The sequence below is a fragment of the Thalassophryne amazonica genome, chromosome 19 (genome assembly GCF_902500255.1).
Source record: "Thalassophryne amazonica chromosome 19, fThaAma1.1, whole genome shotgun sequence".
Classification (NCBI taxonomy): Eukaryota; Metazoa; Chordata; class Actinopteri; order Batrachoidiformes; family Batrachoididae; genus Thalassophryne; species Thalassophryne amazonica.
Window position 1 is genome coordinate 39769933 of NC_047121.1, and position 16215 is coordinate 39786147.

The 16215-nt window shown below is 43.6% G+C and overlaps 1 protein-coding gene across 1 annotated transcript in view; it reads right to left on the reverse strand.

The window, feature by feature from the left end:
• The window catches only part of pld1a (phospholipase D1a), a 107973-nt gene that overhangs the window by 79 nt on the left and 91679 nt on the right, over positions 1-16215 (reverse strand). Inside the window, exons 20-26 of the mRNA XM_034195317.1 lie at positions 11691-11779; positions 11421-11534; positions 11147-11196; positions 8573-8707; positions 6861-7014; positions 6434-6551; positions 1-1429 (exon numbers count right to left, since the gene is read on the reverse strand). The exon at positions 1-1429 is cut by the window's left edge and continues 79 nt beyond it. Coding sequence (XP_034051208.1) covers positions 1205-1429; positions 6434-6551; positions 6861-7014; positions 8573-8707; positions 11147-11196; positions 11421-11534; positions 11691-11779 — 885 coding nt within the window. The 3' untranslated portion in view covers positions 1-1204. The remainder of the gene's footprint in view (positions 1430-6433; positions 6552-6860; positions 7015-8572; positions 8708-11146; positions 11197-11420; positions 11535-11690; positions 11780-16215) is intronic.

Sequence of the window (16215 nt, forward strand, 5' to 3'; positions counted from 1 at the left end):
ATTTTAAATTTTAAACCGTCTTGCAAAAAGCAGCAATCTGCTCATCAAAAACAATGTAATTGTTGACCAAAAGTATCCATCTCACTAAGACTAAAACAGAAGTATTATAGTTCCACATAGAATTTCATTTACTGACATGTATTTCCATTTTAATTTTATCTAATTCTAACTTCGCAACAAATACTGACAAATTTTAATTTGTTAGGCTTCTAAATATGCATTATTTCACAAAACAGAGAATTTTTCTAAATATGTCAAATTTCACAAAGGTAGTAGTGTTTTCTCAAACATGCCCTTGTTTAGAAACCAGTAGTGTCCCTCACAATATGGCCGCCAGCTTCACGTTATTAGCTAACACAGTGAAAGTTGTGTCTGCATACAGTATATAATATTCAACTCGACTGATTCATCCAGCTTCAAATATCAGCTATGGCACAGACAACAAAATAAAAAGCATTTTCACTTCATTTGCCAGAACATTGTGCAGTGCAAAAGCCTTATTTCAACATTTTCTCAAATAAAACAGCTTCCACAGACAGTATGGTGTCTCTGAAAGGTTTTCTGGTATCATGATTACTATTTCAGTTTTGAAAAGATGTTGTCTAATAAACGGTGCATCGCCGTTGAAATAGTTAAACTGTCTGTGCGGACGTACTGTCATAGTGAAAAAGCGTAGTTCATATTTGTAAACATCCGCAGAATTCTGCCAACATAAACTTTTAATTGGAGATATTCATTCTAAAGCCGCACATACGTAGGTTCGACTCATGTACGAGCTCACAAACAGCATACCAACTGCACTGTACAAGTGCACAAGCAGCAAATCACAAGCGTCGCAATCCCCGAGTAATCTGTCATGTGGGTTAGCATCGTGGAAAGTTCCTTAGAAATTGTAGCTTCTACCGCAGTCCAAATGCGTCCAAAGTTGTGTTTGATTCCCAAAACCCAAAGTTCATGTCCTTCATGCTTTAAGCTCCACAGCTTCTTTGCTCCTCAGACTTCCTACCTTTATAAACTGTTATAAAAAGTTTGACAGACCTGTCAAAGTCCAGCGGCTACAGAGACACAAAGGAGAGGTATAACTGCAACCTCATATCTGATTAGATTAAGCAGAGGTGATCTCTTGTAAATATCCTATGTTGCACCTTTTTCTGGTTGAGCACAAGAACATTGCAAAAAAGCCATACTTAAATGTGTCACATCCTTATGTCCAGATCTCAGTTGGAACCATGGCCTCCTTTGTTCCAACAGAGGGCATGAGGTTGTGTTCAGACAGGAAATCCAGAGGAAACTGGACCAGGAAACCACGAATTTTACGCAGCTCTTCCTGAGCACGTGCCGAGTCTGTGTGGGACAGGCCTGGTTTGGACTGGTACTGCTCCAGCTCTGTCATGTTCCGTATCAGAGATGAAGGAAGGCACCGAAATACCTGCAAGCAAGACAAAACTAAGCTAATATGATCACAATACAATAACATAGCACTCTCAATGGAAACTACCGTATTTTTAGGACTTATAAGACAGTTTTCTTTTTTGTGTGTTTTTTACTTGTTTGGCTGGTCCTGCAACTTACATTTTAAATTGAGTTGTATGTCAAAAAATACTGCATACTTGAAACAATCTTGTCTCTGCAATTACAGACCTGTCTACAGACAACTCCTCTGACTTCATGCTTGGTTTGTGCTCTGACATGCACTGTCAACTGTGGGACCTTATATGTAGACATGTGTTCCATTCCAAATCATGTCAACTAAATTTACCCCAGTTGGGGTTAAAGGCTGTGAATACATGTGATTTCTTAGTATTTTTAATAAATTTGCAAAAATCTTAAGAAATATATATATATACTTTTTCACATCATTATTATGGGCTATTGTATGTAGAATTTTGAAGACAAAAATTTATTTAATCCATTTTGGAATAAGGCTGTAACTTAACAAAATGTGGAAAAAATGAAGCCCACTGTGAATACTTTCCGGATGTACCATATATCAGTATATGCGGTATTCAGTAGTGTATATATTGTCAGTATATCAGTATTGTAAATTTTTAGTTTTTTTTTTTAATATCAGTATTATATCAGCCATCAAAATAACCCATCTCAGTCAGGTTCTAATTGTCTGATCCACACTACAGAGCAGAATTTGGTGTCAATGCATCATTAAGCTGGAGGACAACTGCTACAAAACAAGAGGAAGAAGAAGAACATCTGAAATGAGCAGGATGAGCTGGGTCTTTGAAAATAAGTGAAATTAGTAAACCATGCTCTCAAATTGAAAGACTACACTCATGAATAAAGAGGGAATATCCTTCACATGCTCTTGAATAAAGAGACAGAATAACCTTTATATAACTCAGCAAATGATTTGTTTGTAATTTATGGGACAGCCAAAACTACAAGGAGGAGGATGGTTAGGCTAAGGTGAGGCTACCTACAAGGTTTTTGAAGTATATAATCAATTAAAAGTTTATTTACACTAGTGAGATTCACATTTTCCTTTGTTCTGTAGAGTCAAGAAGCAGTTTACACAAGTTCTTTGAGTTTAACACAATAACTTTAAATAGCCCACGAGCTTCTCCTCCCTAATGGGGAGTTTGCATTATAAATCAATAACGTGTTGATTTGCTTCTTGTTTGAATGAAGCAGTAGCACCACATTTAAATAACAAATGTGACTGATACACCCCCACTTTAGTTTGCATATTTGGACAGTTGCAACTAATACTCCAATGCAACATCTGGTTCAGAAAATATGGTAGTTACCGGCTTTTTCTTTGACAGTATTGTTCAGGCAGCAAACAGTGTTAGAGGGACATACTGAACAAACAAACTATGTATAGTGTTCTATACTATTCTGCCTATCTATCCACACCTTGTAAGGATGTGAAGTGACATCTCAGGAACCACTGATCATACTGTGTTGAATTATTTTTTATTCATTTATGTATTTATTTATTTTTGCACTGGACGTCCTTCTTGACATAACTCCAGGTCTAAATAGTGTACAGCTCCTGGTGTTCCCAAAGTGTCTCCGAGCCAGGTACTAATCATGAGCTACTCCGCTTAACTTCTAAGATCTGATTAGGTGCTCACAGAGTGGAACGGCTGCACCTACAGTGTTAATTCTGGTGTCAAATTACTTGCAAGATATGGGTTTCCATGCAGTCTAATGGAATATTTTAACAGAAGATGAAGTGTTATGGCCCCCTGACACGAGCATGACTTTGATTCACACACTTGCACGGCCATCGTCACGATGATCGCACCCGCTGTGATCCCAGCTGGACGCCGTTCTTTGTTCCACTGTCTGCCACGCGCTCTGCGCTGGATGCTGTGTATATAAAATAATTATTTCGTGGCAGATTAATCATTTTGTCTGCAAATTGGCCGTTGAAAACGGCTGTAATCATGAATCCTGAATCACAGAGGACCACTCTCGCTCCAGCCGTTGGTGTGCACGCCTAACAAGCTGCAAAAAGCATTTTGAGCCATCTAAAAAGGTCATTATTTGTCATGTTTACATTGTCATGGCTTGATAAAACACTTGTGTGTTCTTTCCTTCTTGTGTGCAGTTGTTAAAGTATGTTTATAAAAGATTTAACTTCTTGTTATAATGTTCAGACAAGCTGCGCTCTGATGCGATCCACTGACGTCACCACTCACTCCGTTCACTTCTTTACTCCACTTGACGAGCTGCACATTGTGTTGGCGATTAGATCACGCCACATAGCACAACATTTATGCCTGAAAGATTTTTTGAACATTTCAAAATTCTCTGTGCGCAATAGCACGCACCAGTGCCCCTCTCACGTCCTGTCTGCACCAGTTAAAGACAAGTTTACTCTCCAGCACAACACAGGTCGTGCTAGTGCATGAATCAAAGACATGCGCATGTCAGGTGGCCTTAAGGTTGAAGGCAGAGGTGGGATGAAGTCCATTTCAAGTCATTCTCAAGTCATGAATCAGCAAGTCCCAAATCAAGTCTCAAGTCAGCTTGCAAACAATTGGTGGTCATATGACTTGAGACTTTCTGATTCATGACTTGAGAGTGACTTGATGGTGACTTTGTCCCACCTCTGGTTGAGGGTAATGGGGGAAAAAAACAAACAGAATTCACTCAGATCTCTGAAATCATGTAAACTAGAGAGCATTTTTTTTTGCCTTTAAATCATTCAGAAAATTTTCTATTGAACCCAATTCACATTTCTCCTGAAAATTAGCAGAAACACGTGTTTTGACCATTGACCCTGATGACACAACCTCTAGTATTTAAGTAACTGGCATGTCACAATTGCTAAAGTGAAAAAAACAAACTTATCAGAACAAAGAATCACAGCTCAAAAGAATCAACAGTTCAACTTGTACTTTTCAGCTTTTAGTGAGGCAAAGCAAAACAGAAAAAATTTTGCATATTGAGAGCCTTTTGACATCAAACCAACAGTAAACAACTAGTCCAAAAAAACTCCACCTAAAGCTCATTTCCCACTGCAAAATTTGCCTCATTAAAACAAAAAATGAACTACTGTCAAGTTTGCAAAAAGGTAGCTGCCATGCTTATCATTTTTGCATTATATCAAATATCACATCACACATTTTTCACAAGTTTAAGATGAGCTATGAGACTCAGCTCAAAGCCCAGATGCTGGCGCCATTTTAAGGCCAATATTTGAATTTTTTTCCATGAAAATAACGTGTAAAGAAGCAGGGGTTTTTTTTGTTTTCTTATTCAACCCCTGGCAAAAATTATGGAATCACCGGCCTCGGAGGATGTTCATTCAGTTGTTTAATTTTGTAGAAAAAAAGCAGATCACAGACATGACACAAAACTAAAGTCATTTCAAATGGCAACTTTCTGGCTTTAAGAAACACTAAGAAATCAGGAAAAAAAAAATTGTGGCAGTCAGTAACAGTTACTTTTTTAGACCAAGCAGAGGGAAAAAAAATATGGACTCACTCAATTCTGAGGAAAAAATTATGGAATCACCCTGTAAATTTTCATCCCCAAAACTAACACCTGCATCAAATCAGATCTGCTTGTTAGTCTGCATCTAAAAAGGAGTGATCACACCTTGGAGAGCTGTTGCACCAAGTGGACTGACATGAATCATGGCTCCAACACGAGAGATGTCAATTGAAACAAAGGAGAGGATTATCAAACTCTTAAAAGAGGGTAAATCATCACGCAATGTTGCAAAAGATGTTGGTTGTTCACAGTCAGCTGTGTCTAAACGCTGGACCAAATACAAACAACATGGGAAGGTTGTTAAAGGCAAACATACTGGTAGACCAAGGAAGACATCAAAGCGTCAAGACAGAAAACTTAAAGCAATATGTCTCAAAAATCGAAAATGCACAACAAAACAAATGAGGAACGAATGGGAGGAAACTGGAGTCAACGTCTGTGACCGAACTGTAAGAAACCGCCTAAAGGAAATGAGATTTACATACAGAAAAGCTAAACGAAAGTCATCATTAACACCTAAACAGAAAAAAACAAGGTTACAATGGGCTAAGGAAAAGCAATCGTGGACTGTGGATGGCTGGATGAAAGTCATATTCAGTGATGAATCTCAAATCTGCATTGGGCAAAGTGATGATGCTGGAACTTTTGTTTGGTGCCGTTCCAATGAGATTTATAAAGATGACTGCCTGAAGAGAACATGTAAATTTCCACAGTCGATGATATGGGGCTGCATGTCAGGTAAAGGCACTGGGGAGATGGCTGTCATTACATCATCAATAAATGCACAAGTTTATGTTGATATTTTGGACACTTTTCTTATCCCATCAATTGAAAGGATGTTTGGGGATGATGAAATCATTTTTCAAGATGATAATGCATCTTGCCAAAACTGTGAAAACATTCCTTGCAAAAAGACACATAGGGTCAATGTCATGGCCTGCAAATAGTCCGGATCTTAATCCAATTGAAAATCTTTGGTGGAAGTTGAAGAAAATGGTCCATGACAAGGCTCCAACCTGCAAAGCTGATCTGGCCACAGTAATCAGAGAAAGTTGGAGCCAGATTGATGAAGAGTACTGTTTGTCACTCATTAAGTCCATGCCTCAGAGACTGCAAGCTGTTATAAAAGCCTGAGGTGGTGCAACAAAATACTAGTGATGTGTTGGAGCGTTCTTTTGTTTTTCATGATTCCATAATTTTTTCCTCAGAATTGAGTGAGTCCATATTTTTTTCCCTCTGCTTGGTCTAAAAAAGTAACTGTTACTGACTGCCACAATTTTTTTCCCGATTTCTTATAGTGTTTCTTAAAGCCAGAAAGTTGCCATTTGAAATGACTTTAGTTTTGTGTCATGTCTGTGATCTGATTTTTTTTTTTTATATATATATCTGTACAACATTCAAGAACGGGAAAGTTTACTAACAGCGTTGCTACATTTCTTCCTGTCTGGATGAAATATTCTGTCCAACTGACCTTCTCATAAATGGTGGCGTTGCGCCCAGCTGTGGTCATCCAGACCTCCTTATAGAAGCGATCACTGATGGGATCAGTCAGGTCAATGCTCGTGTCGGTGTGACCTCCGAGGATCGTCCTGTTTACAAAGAGAAACAAGGTACAGACAACAGAAAGAGGAGGCAGATAGACAAAACAGATGGTGGCTTTTAACAAGTAGGGAGAAACATAGACATCTTAAATGTTTTGAAACACTGACAGAGAACAATGATGCTTGTTGACTTTTGTTTCTTCAACAGGTTAAGTCTTTACAATTCAGAAAGGGCTCTTTGGAAGGATAGTTTGGAGGCTGTGACCAACAAAAAGGCAATTAACTGGAAAAAACATAACCTTTTAACAATGACGCACACACACACACACACACACACACAGACACACACACACACACCTGAAGCATTCAAGACGGAGCTGAAGTGCAAAAGGTCCAGCTTCATACTCCTGCCCGTCCATCACTGCAGAAACCTTTTCAGAGTCCTCTACGATCACTGCCACCTCACTGTCACGTTTTCCCAGCATGCTTCTGTCATTGATGTTAGCAGATCCTGCAGCAACATGGACAAAGATGTCTGACATGAGCTGTATATCTTCGAATTTACACCTCAGAATGTTGCTACAGTATCTGTCCTTCAAAACTGTTCATGTTATAAAGAACTGGATTGCTGCTCACTATGTTGCTTAATACAGCAAAAACTGAAGTTCTTGTTTGTTCCCCTGACAAGTTTGTTGCCTCAGTGATTAAGAACCTTGGATTTCTGTCTTCTTCAGTTCACTCAATGGTCAGAAATCTGGGTGTTACATTGGACCACTCTCTCAATTTGGATTCACATGTTAACTGTCTTGTACAATCGTGCAGCTTCCATTTACACAAAATTACCCATCTTAGAAACATTGTGTCTCAAGCTGAGCTGGAAATAATCATTCATGCTTTAATTTTCTCATGTCTGGACAATTTTAATTCACTGTTCCCTATGGGCATCTGTGTGTGTGTGTGTGTGTGTTCAAATCTTCAGAATTAGTCCATTATTTTAAAATTAACAAATATATGTTGTATTTTCACTTTGTACATTTTGAGAGTTCACATTAATGTAGTTATTCTATCCTGATGAATTTGATTTATAAATCAAAACCATAAGTCAAATCTGCTTTCCTTTTCAAGACGTCTGCCTCACGGCTGAACCTCTGTATTCTGTCAAGGTAAATGACGCTTCTCTACAGCAGTGGGCAGGGTGCACAAAGACAGCAGTGCTGATTCATTAGCTATGTTTGGGTTTGTGATCGCCTTTGATTCTATCAGAAGCGCTGGCGGTGTTTAAACTCAAAATCAACTTGTTAGTAGCTGAGAGTGTACCGGAGACAATGCTGAAAGTTAGCGGTTTAGCTGTAGCTTCCCATAAATTTTTGGGTGGTTTATTGGTTTAGCATTATAAAAGATAACTTTTCAGTTAGCTGATCAGCGGCTATCAAAGCTAACGTTTTGATTAGCTGTGCCCACTACTGTCCCCATCCAACCTGATGGATCTTACGTACTTATGTACATATGATTTCTTAGTTTTCATTTTTAACAAATTTGCACAAATTAAAAAAAAACCTTTTTTATGTCATTATGGGGCATTGTGAGCAGAATTTTGAGGGAAAAATAATTTTACTCTATTTTGACATTAAATGTGGAAAAGGTTAAGCTCTATGAATACTTTTCAGATGCACTGTAAATCAGGCCTTAGTGTTTAGATGGCTTGTGTTTTCTTTTTCCTCTTACTAAATGTTAAACCCACAGACAAATGACTGTTTGGGGGTGGGGGGGGGGGGGTAGCATCATCTCCAATAATAAAACAAAATCTTTAAAAAAAAAAACACTTGAGATGCACAAAGGACACAAGCCAGCACAAAATCAGCCAGATCAGCCAGCAGAGGGCAGTGCAGGGCAACGTTACACCAGACAACACATTGTAACCGTTGGCACGTTTATTTACTGCACACATATACACAGCAGAGACAGATTTTTCAAATTGTCACATTTGTTGGAGGCAACATTCCTGAAATAATCATGTGTGAAAACACTAACAAAATAGTTGAACAGTCCCAGGTGAGAGACAGACTGACCGATGATGACTGTGTTGTCATCGGCAATCAGCATCTTGCTGTGGACGTAGATGAGCTCTGTGACAAGGCGTCCTTCCAGCTCAGCGTGAGTCCGCAGACCAGTAATTGAGATGTAATTCATCCACTGGTCGTCCACTGGGTGACAAGACATGACAGGAGAGAATCAACTTATCAACAAGTGTCTAAAAAAATACCCTTATATTCCCCAAGGATGCTGTTTTGTTTTGTTTTTTGTTTGTTTTGCAGAGTTGGAACCAATAACACCCTTTAAAAGCCAATTTTCACAAAGCTTGTGGGAATGTTATACATTATCTGAAGCAGCGACTGTTCAATTTTGTCTCCCCGCTCCCCCACCCACCCACTCAACTCCAAGAAAGTGCAAATTACTCCAGTCAATTTTCATGAAATTAAGTGAACAATCCCAGAACATCTGCCTCTTCATTTATTCATACAGATTGTGCTACAATGAAAACATATGTATGCAATCCTTTCCAGGCCACTGCTGCCCAATGGACCAGTGCTAATCTCTGTATTCCCTTGTGTGAAGTGGAGGAGAGTCTGTGACTCCCTCTGGATGCAAGTCCAATACCCTTTTAGAGCAGGGTGTTGTGTATTTTGTGTAGTACCGTAGTCTTTAATGACTTCAAAGAAGTTTGTGGGCCCTATTTTTTAAAGTTATGGCCAGTGTTTAAGCTTGGCAGGACCGCTGACAGCTCTGTCTGCCGAATGTATTTCAAAATAAAAGCACATCAACATCAGACCAGTAGTAGATGCACTAAAGATACTGTAAAGAACTTTAATCGCTCCATTTCTTGTTAGAGGTCAAATGTAATGAATAAGGAAAATGTAATATTTAATCTAAGGCTTAAACATTATCAATGCAGTTTACACAATCAAATATCTGAAATCACATTGTTAATGGCAGTCCTTTCAAAAAGAGAGATGCTAGGAAGTGAGACAACCTTCTTTGGTAAGCTGTTCCAAACACTGACAATTCTTTGGGGGGAAACTATACAGCTTCAGGTTGGACTGGCAGCTGCGTTTTGCTAAGCTTGAGGTTGCTACCCCATGTTCTCCTAGAGTCATCAAGCTGGAGATGTTGTATACATCTTGACTGTCTCAATCGTGTTACCACAAAGATGTCTGAACCTGAGTGTTGGTAGATTCAGTTTCTTCATTCTATACTAGTAGCTCATATGTTTTAGGAAGGGAATCGATTTCATTGTTTTTCTTTGTATATTTTCGATGGGTAATATATCCTTCTTGAGAGATGGGCTCCAAACTGCACTGCCATTCTTGGGATGTTGATGGGCTACTGCTCTGTGGAGTACTTTGAAGATCTGTGTACAAGTGCACAGAGCAACGTCTTATTACACCTGTCATACTGTTAGTCTTGTTGATCTTCAGGTTGATGTGATTTCTATATGTTCAATGTCTGTCAAAGACTATACTCAGGTTACGCTTCCTCTACTAGCAGTGTTGCCTTGTTAGATTTTTGGGTATACCCCAAAAAGTAATGAGGTGGGTTGTATTATTCATATTACCTTTCTGTTTTCATTTTACTTAAAATGCATGCCATGGTTCTCAGCAGGAAACCGATTTATTGCCTACTCCGGGTAGGGAATATGGCTTTGCCCCAAGTGAAGGAGTTCAAGTACTTCGGGATCTTGTTCACGAGTGAGGGGACAATGAAGCGTGAGATTGGCCGGAGAATCGGTGCAGCAGGGGCGGTATTGCATTTGCTCTACCGTACTGTTGTGACGAAAAGGGAGCTGAACCAAAAGGCAAAGCTCTCGAGCTACTGGTCAATCTTCATTCCTACTCTCACCTATGGTCATGAGGGTTGGGTCATGACTGAAAGAACTAGATCACGGGTACAAGCGGCCGAAATGGGCTTCCTCAGGAGGGTGGATGGTGTCTCCCTTAGAGATAGGGTGAGAAGTTCGGTTATCTGTGGAGAGCTTGGAGTAGCGTCGCTGCTCCTTCCCGTTGAAAGGAGCAAACTGAGGTGGTTCGGTCATCTGGGAGGAGACCCCAGGGAAGACCCAGGACTAGGTGGAGAGATTATCTCTACACACTGACCTGGGAATGCCTCGGGATCCCCCAGTCAGAGGTGGTCAATGTGGCATGGGAAAGGGAAGTCTGGGGTCCCTTGCTGGAGCTGTTGCCCCCGCGACCTGAACCCGGAAAAGCGGTTGAAGATGAGTGATGAGTGAGTGAACACAAAGATTAACTTAACGTTTTTGCTTTTAACTAACTTCTGTTGACAAAATATTTTTAATTAAAGTCAATGTTTCAATTGTTTTGAGTGCCTGTTCAGCTAAAAAGCAGAAGCACACCTTGTCTAACTAATTTTTTATAGCATTGCAAGATTTCAAGATGCTTTTTTGTGGCTTGCAATGTATAAATAAACTTTTGAGGATGATTACCCCCCCACCCCAATTGATCCAACAAATTTACAAAGACATCCTTTGTTATCACTGCTAAATGACGTGTTTGAGACTTTGGTTGAAATACACAGTTTAGTATTTACATTAAGATTTCCCAGCAGTCAAAGCATATTCTTGTACTTACTCTCTTTTTTCAGTTGGGAGATTATTGAGTATTCTCCTCGGATCATGGTTCTGACAGAGACAAAGAAGGAACAAAGAAGAAGAAGGCTGATGTCATGTATAGCACACAAACTATGTAAATGTTACAAGCATGACTAAACCTGAAGTAAGCAAACAAACAAACAAACAAAAAAAAACTACATGCTCTCCGACCACACTTCCACATATACAGTAGTCTTCTTTCACTCAGTTGTTCCTCTTTCACTGTAAAAGTGTCAAGAACTTCACAAGCTGACCTGTAGTTGAAGTGCATGACTGCCTGGATGGCACTACCTCCCCCAGTGGTGATGTCACCCTCAAATCCAGGAAGCAGAGGGGTGACCACATACACCCGGTACTTCTTACCTTCCCTATGAGTAAAGACACATCAGCAACAAGACACCAAGTATGTATTACTGAGAAGAATTCCCCATTCATAACAGTTCAGTCACACAAAAAACACTGCATCCATAATCTCTGACACATCATACAATCAAATACTAGTTGCACTTATGCAAACATAGTACTTGTGCGCTCTGATGATCCTTTCGATGATGGCATCTCCGATCTTGTTGTATACTGTCCTGTTGTCAGCACAGCTGATGAAGAACTGATTCTGAGAGGAAAATGGGACATAAAAAAGACAATGCAGCAACCGCGTGCGGTTTTTGCACATCAAGTGTCACTGTTTTTATGACAAAAAAAAAATGAAGCTTTTTATTCCACGATAACTACCACAATGACAGTGCACTCTCAATTTCTTAAAACAATTGCTCTCATTAAAGCAAGCTTCACTGACGATGCCTTGTTACTAGTATCATTCACCAACATGAGAGAATTCAGCATGAGATAGTAAAATGAAATAAAGGACGGTATTAGTCGGAATATAAGATGAGGTATTTCTCTTGGAACAATGTGGGGTTGTTTTACAAGACTTTTACATGTCTTATACATTCACAGCACTAGGTGGCGGAAAAAAAACCCTTACAAAGAGTGTTCCCACACAGTTTAGCTTGTTTTTTTTTATTATCCACAACTACCCACAACACAACAAACAAATCATGCTTTGAGGTAGAATTTGCACTCATGATGTTGACTGTTGCTACGCTACATTTTAACACCGCACATATTTAGCCACACAACTTGAACAAAATCACCACAAGCACCAGCATAAAGTATTCACAAATAACATAATAAATGACAGTTATTTATATTTCTTCTAGGACCCCTTGGGTTCCTGTTCCCACGTCAGAGCAGTGTTGCCAACTTTGCGACTGTCTCTAAATTTAGCGACTATTCAGACCCCTCCAGTGACTTCTTTTCATAAAAGCAATTAGCAAGAAATCTAGTTTTTGGAGACTTTTGGAGACTCTGAGGTGAAATCACGTATTTCTCCTCAATGAGCAGCAGGTACTTCTGGGGGACTGGAGCCCTCCCCTCGGCCAAAAGCACTCACAGGAGACCGCCTGACTCCTCCACTCGAAAAAGGAGGTAGGCAACCAGCAACGGAGATTTTAATTGGCTGAGCTCTTTGCGCTGAGCGCTGATTGGCTCACACAGATGCAAGAGAGGCTGCTTCCCGCCTTCCCCACGCTCCACGGTTCCGGCGCTCCGTGTGGCTACAGCTCCCCCTGCTGACGAAGCTATGGACACGAGCAGGGCAACATTTAGGGCACCAGATACACAGAGGAGGCAGATCCACGGAGTATGTTTTAATTGTGGCTCGACAGAGCACCAAGTGAGAGACTGCCCCGGGCGGTTAAACACCAACGCCCGCCCCTAGAGACTGGGCTAAGGGTGGGCCGAGACATTCACGTGGGACACACCCACATTGCCACACGACTCCCAGTTACGATCCTCTATGAGGAATCAACCCTGAAAGCCCCAGCACTGGTGGACACGGGCTCTGAAGGGAATCTGTTGGACAGCAGATGGGCCAGGGAGATAGGGCTCCCTCTGGTGGCGCTTACCTCGCCTGTACAGGTGCGAGCACTAGATGGCTCCCTACTCCCTCCAATCACTCATAAGACACCACCTGTAACTCTGGTGGTGTCCGTAAATCACCGGGAGGAGATCGAGTTTTTTGTGACTCCTGCTACCTCCCGTGTGATTTTGGGGTTTCCCTGGATGTTGAAACACAATCCCCGGATCGATTGGCCGTCCGAGGTAGTGGTTCAGTGGAGCGAGACCTGCCATCGGGTATGTTTAGGTTCCTCGGTTCCTCCCGGCTCCCAGGCTAAGGAGGAGGTCAGAGTCCCGCCCAATCTGGGGATGGTGCCGGTGGAGTACCATGACCTTGTCGACGTGTTCAGCAAGGATCTGGCGCTCACTCTTCCCCCCCACCGTCCTTATGATTGTGCCATTGATTTGGTTCCGGGCAGTGAGTTCCCGTCCAGCAGGCTGTACAACCTCTCACGGCCTGAGCGCGAATCAATGGAGACCTACATCCGGGACTCGTTAGCCGCCGGGTTGATCCGGAATTCCACCTCCCCGATGGGTGCGGGTTTCTTTTTTGTGGGTAAAAAAGACGGCGGACTTCGTCCATGCATTGATTATAGGGGACTGAACGACATTACGGTTCGCAACCGATACCCGTTGCCCCTATTAGATTCGGTGTTCACGCCCCTGCATGGAGCTAAGATGTTCACCAAGCTTGATCTTAGGAATGCGTATCACCTGGTTCGGATCCGGAAGGGAGACGAGTGGAAGACGGCATTTAACACCCCCTTGGGTCACTTTGAGTACCTGGTCATGCCGTTCGGTCTCACAAACGCTCCCGCGACTTTACAAGCATTGGTTAATGATGTCTTGCGGGATTTCTTGCACCGATTCGTCTTCGTATACCTAGACGATATACTCATCTTTTCTCCGGACCCTGAGACCCATGTGAAACATGTCCGTCAGGTCCTGCAGCGGTTGTTGGAGAACCGACTGTTTGTGAAGGGCGAGAAGTGTGAGTTCCACCGCACTTCTTTGTCCTTCCTGGGGTTCATTATCTCCTCCAACTCCGTCGCTCCTGATCCGGCCAAGGTTGCGGCGGTGAGAGACTGGCCCCAACCCACAAGCCGTAGGAAACTGCAACAGTTCCTCGGCTTTGCTAATTTCTACAGGAGGTTCATTAAGGGCTACAGTCAGGTAGTCAGCCCCCTGACAGCCCTAACCTCGCCAAAAGTTCCCTTCACCTGGTCGGATCGTTGCGATGCCGCATTCAAGGAGTTGAAACGGCGCTTCTCGTCTGCACCCGTTCTGGTGCAGCCCGATCCTAGTCGCCAGTTAGTGGTTGAAGTGGACGCCTCGGACTCAGGGATAGGAGCCGTGCTATCCCAGAGCGGGAAGACCGATAAGGTCCTTCACCCGTGTGCCTATTTTTCCCGCAGGTTGACCCCGGCCGAACGGAACTATGACGTCGGCAATCGAGAACTCCTTGCGGTGAAAGAGGCCCTTGAGGAGTGGAGACATCTGTTGGAGGGAACGTCCGTGCCATTCACGGTTTTCACTGACCACCGGAACCTGGAGTATATCAGGACCGCCAAGCGGCTGAATCCCAGGCAAGCCCACTGGTCACTGTTCTTCGGCCGTTTTGACTTCCGGATCACCTACCGTCCCGGGACCAAAAACCAAAGATCGGATGCTTTGTCCCGGGTACATGAAGACGAAGTCAGAACGGAGTCGTCGGATCCCCCGGATCCCATCATCCCGGAGTCCACTATCGTGGCCACCCTCACCTGGGATGTAGAGAAGACCGTCCGGGAGGCCCTGGCACGAAACCCGGACCCCGGAACCGGGCCGAAGAACAGACTTTACGTCCCACCAGAGGCAAGGGCTGCGGTCCCGGACTTCTGTCACGGTTCCAAGCTCTCCTGTCATCCTGGGGTGCGAAGAACCGTGGCAGTCGTCCGGCAGCATTTCTGGTGGGCATCCCTGGAGACCGACGTCCGGGATTATTGTCTCCGATCGCGGTCCCCAGTTCTCCTCGCACGTCTGGAGGAGCTTCTGCCGGGAACTGGGGGCCACGGTCAGTCTCTCGTCCGGGTATCATCCCCAGACCAACGGGCAAGCAGAACAGGCCAATCAGGAGATGGAGCAGACGCTACGTTGTGTGACAGTCGCGCACCCGGCGGCCTGGAGTACTCATCTGGCCTGGATCGAGTACGCCCACAACAGTCAAGTGTCATCAGCCACCGGCCTCTCCCCTTTTGAGGTGTGTTTGGGGTATCAACCCCCATTGTTTCCGGTGGTTGAGGGAGAGGTCGGTGTGCCCTCGGTCCAGGCCCACCTGCGGAAGTGCCGTCGGGTGTGGCGTGCCGCCCGTTCTGCTTTGTTGAAGGCCCGGATGAGGGCGAAGACCCATGCAGACCGGCGGCGGACCCCGGCTCCTACGTATCGTCCTGGGCAGGAGGTGTGGTTGTCCACCAAAGACATTCCACTGCAAGTGGCCTCCCCTAAACTACAGGACCGGTACATAGGACCGTTTAAGATCCTCCAGATCATCAATCCCGCCGCAGTGAGGCTTAAGCTCCTGGCCTCACTGTGAATTCATCCAGTATTCCATGTCTCAAGAATCAAACCACATCACACCTCACCCCTCTGCGCTCCAGGTCCGGCACCACCTCCTGCCCGGATCATCGACGGCGAGCCGGCTTGGACTGTGCGCCGGCTACTGGACGTCCGACGGATGGGCCGGGGTTTTCAATATCTGGTGGACTGGGAGGGGTATGGTCCCGAAGAACGCTCCTGGGTGAAGAGGAGCTTCATCCTGGACCCGGCCCTCCTGGCCGACTTCTACCACCGCCACCCGGACAAGCCTGGTCGGGCGCCAGGAGGCGCCCGTTGAGGGGGGGGGTCCTGTTGTGTGGGCCGCTGAAGAGGAGGTACTGCTGGCCCACCACCACCAGAGGGCGCCCTGTCTGGAGTGCGGGCTCCAGACATCGGAGGGCGCTGCCGCCTCACAGGAGCAGCCAGGGTGACAGCTGTCACCCATCACCTGAGACAGCTGATGTCAATCACCAGGGAGGTATATCAGCAGGACGGCATCTCCACCTCATTGCCGAG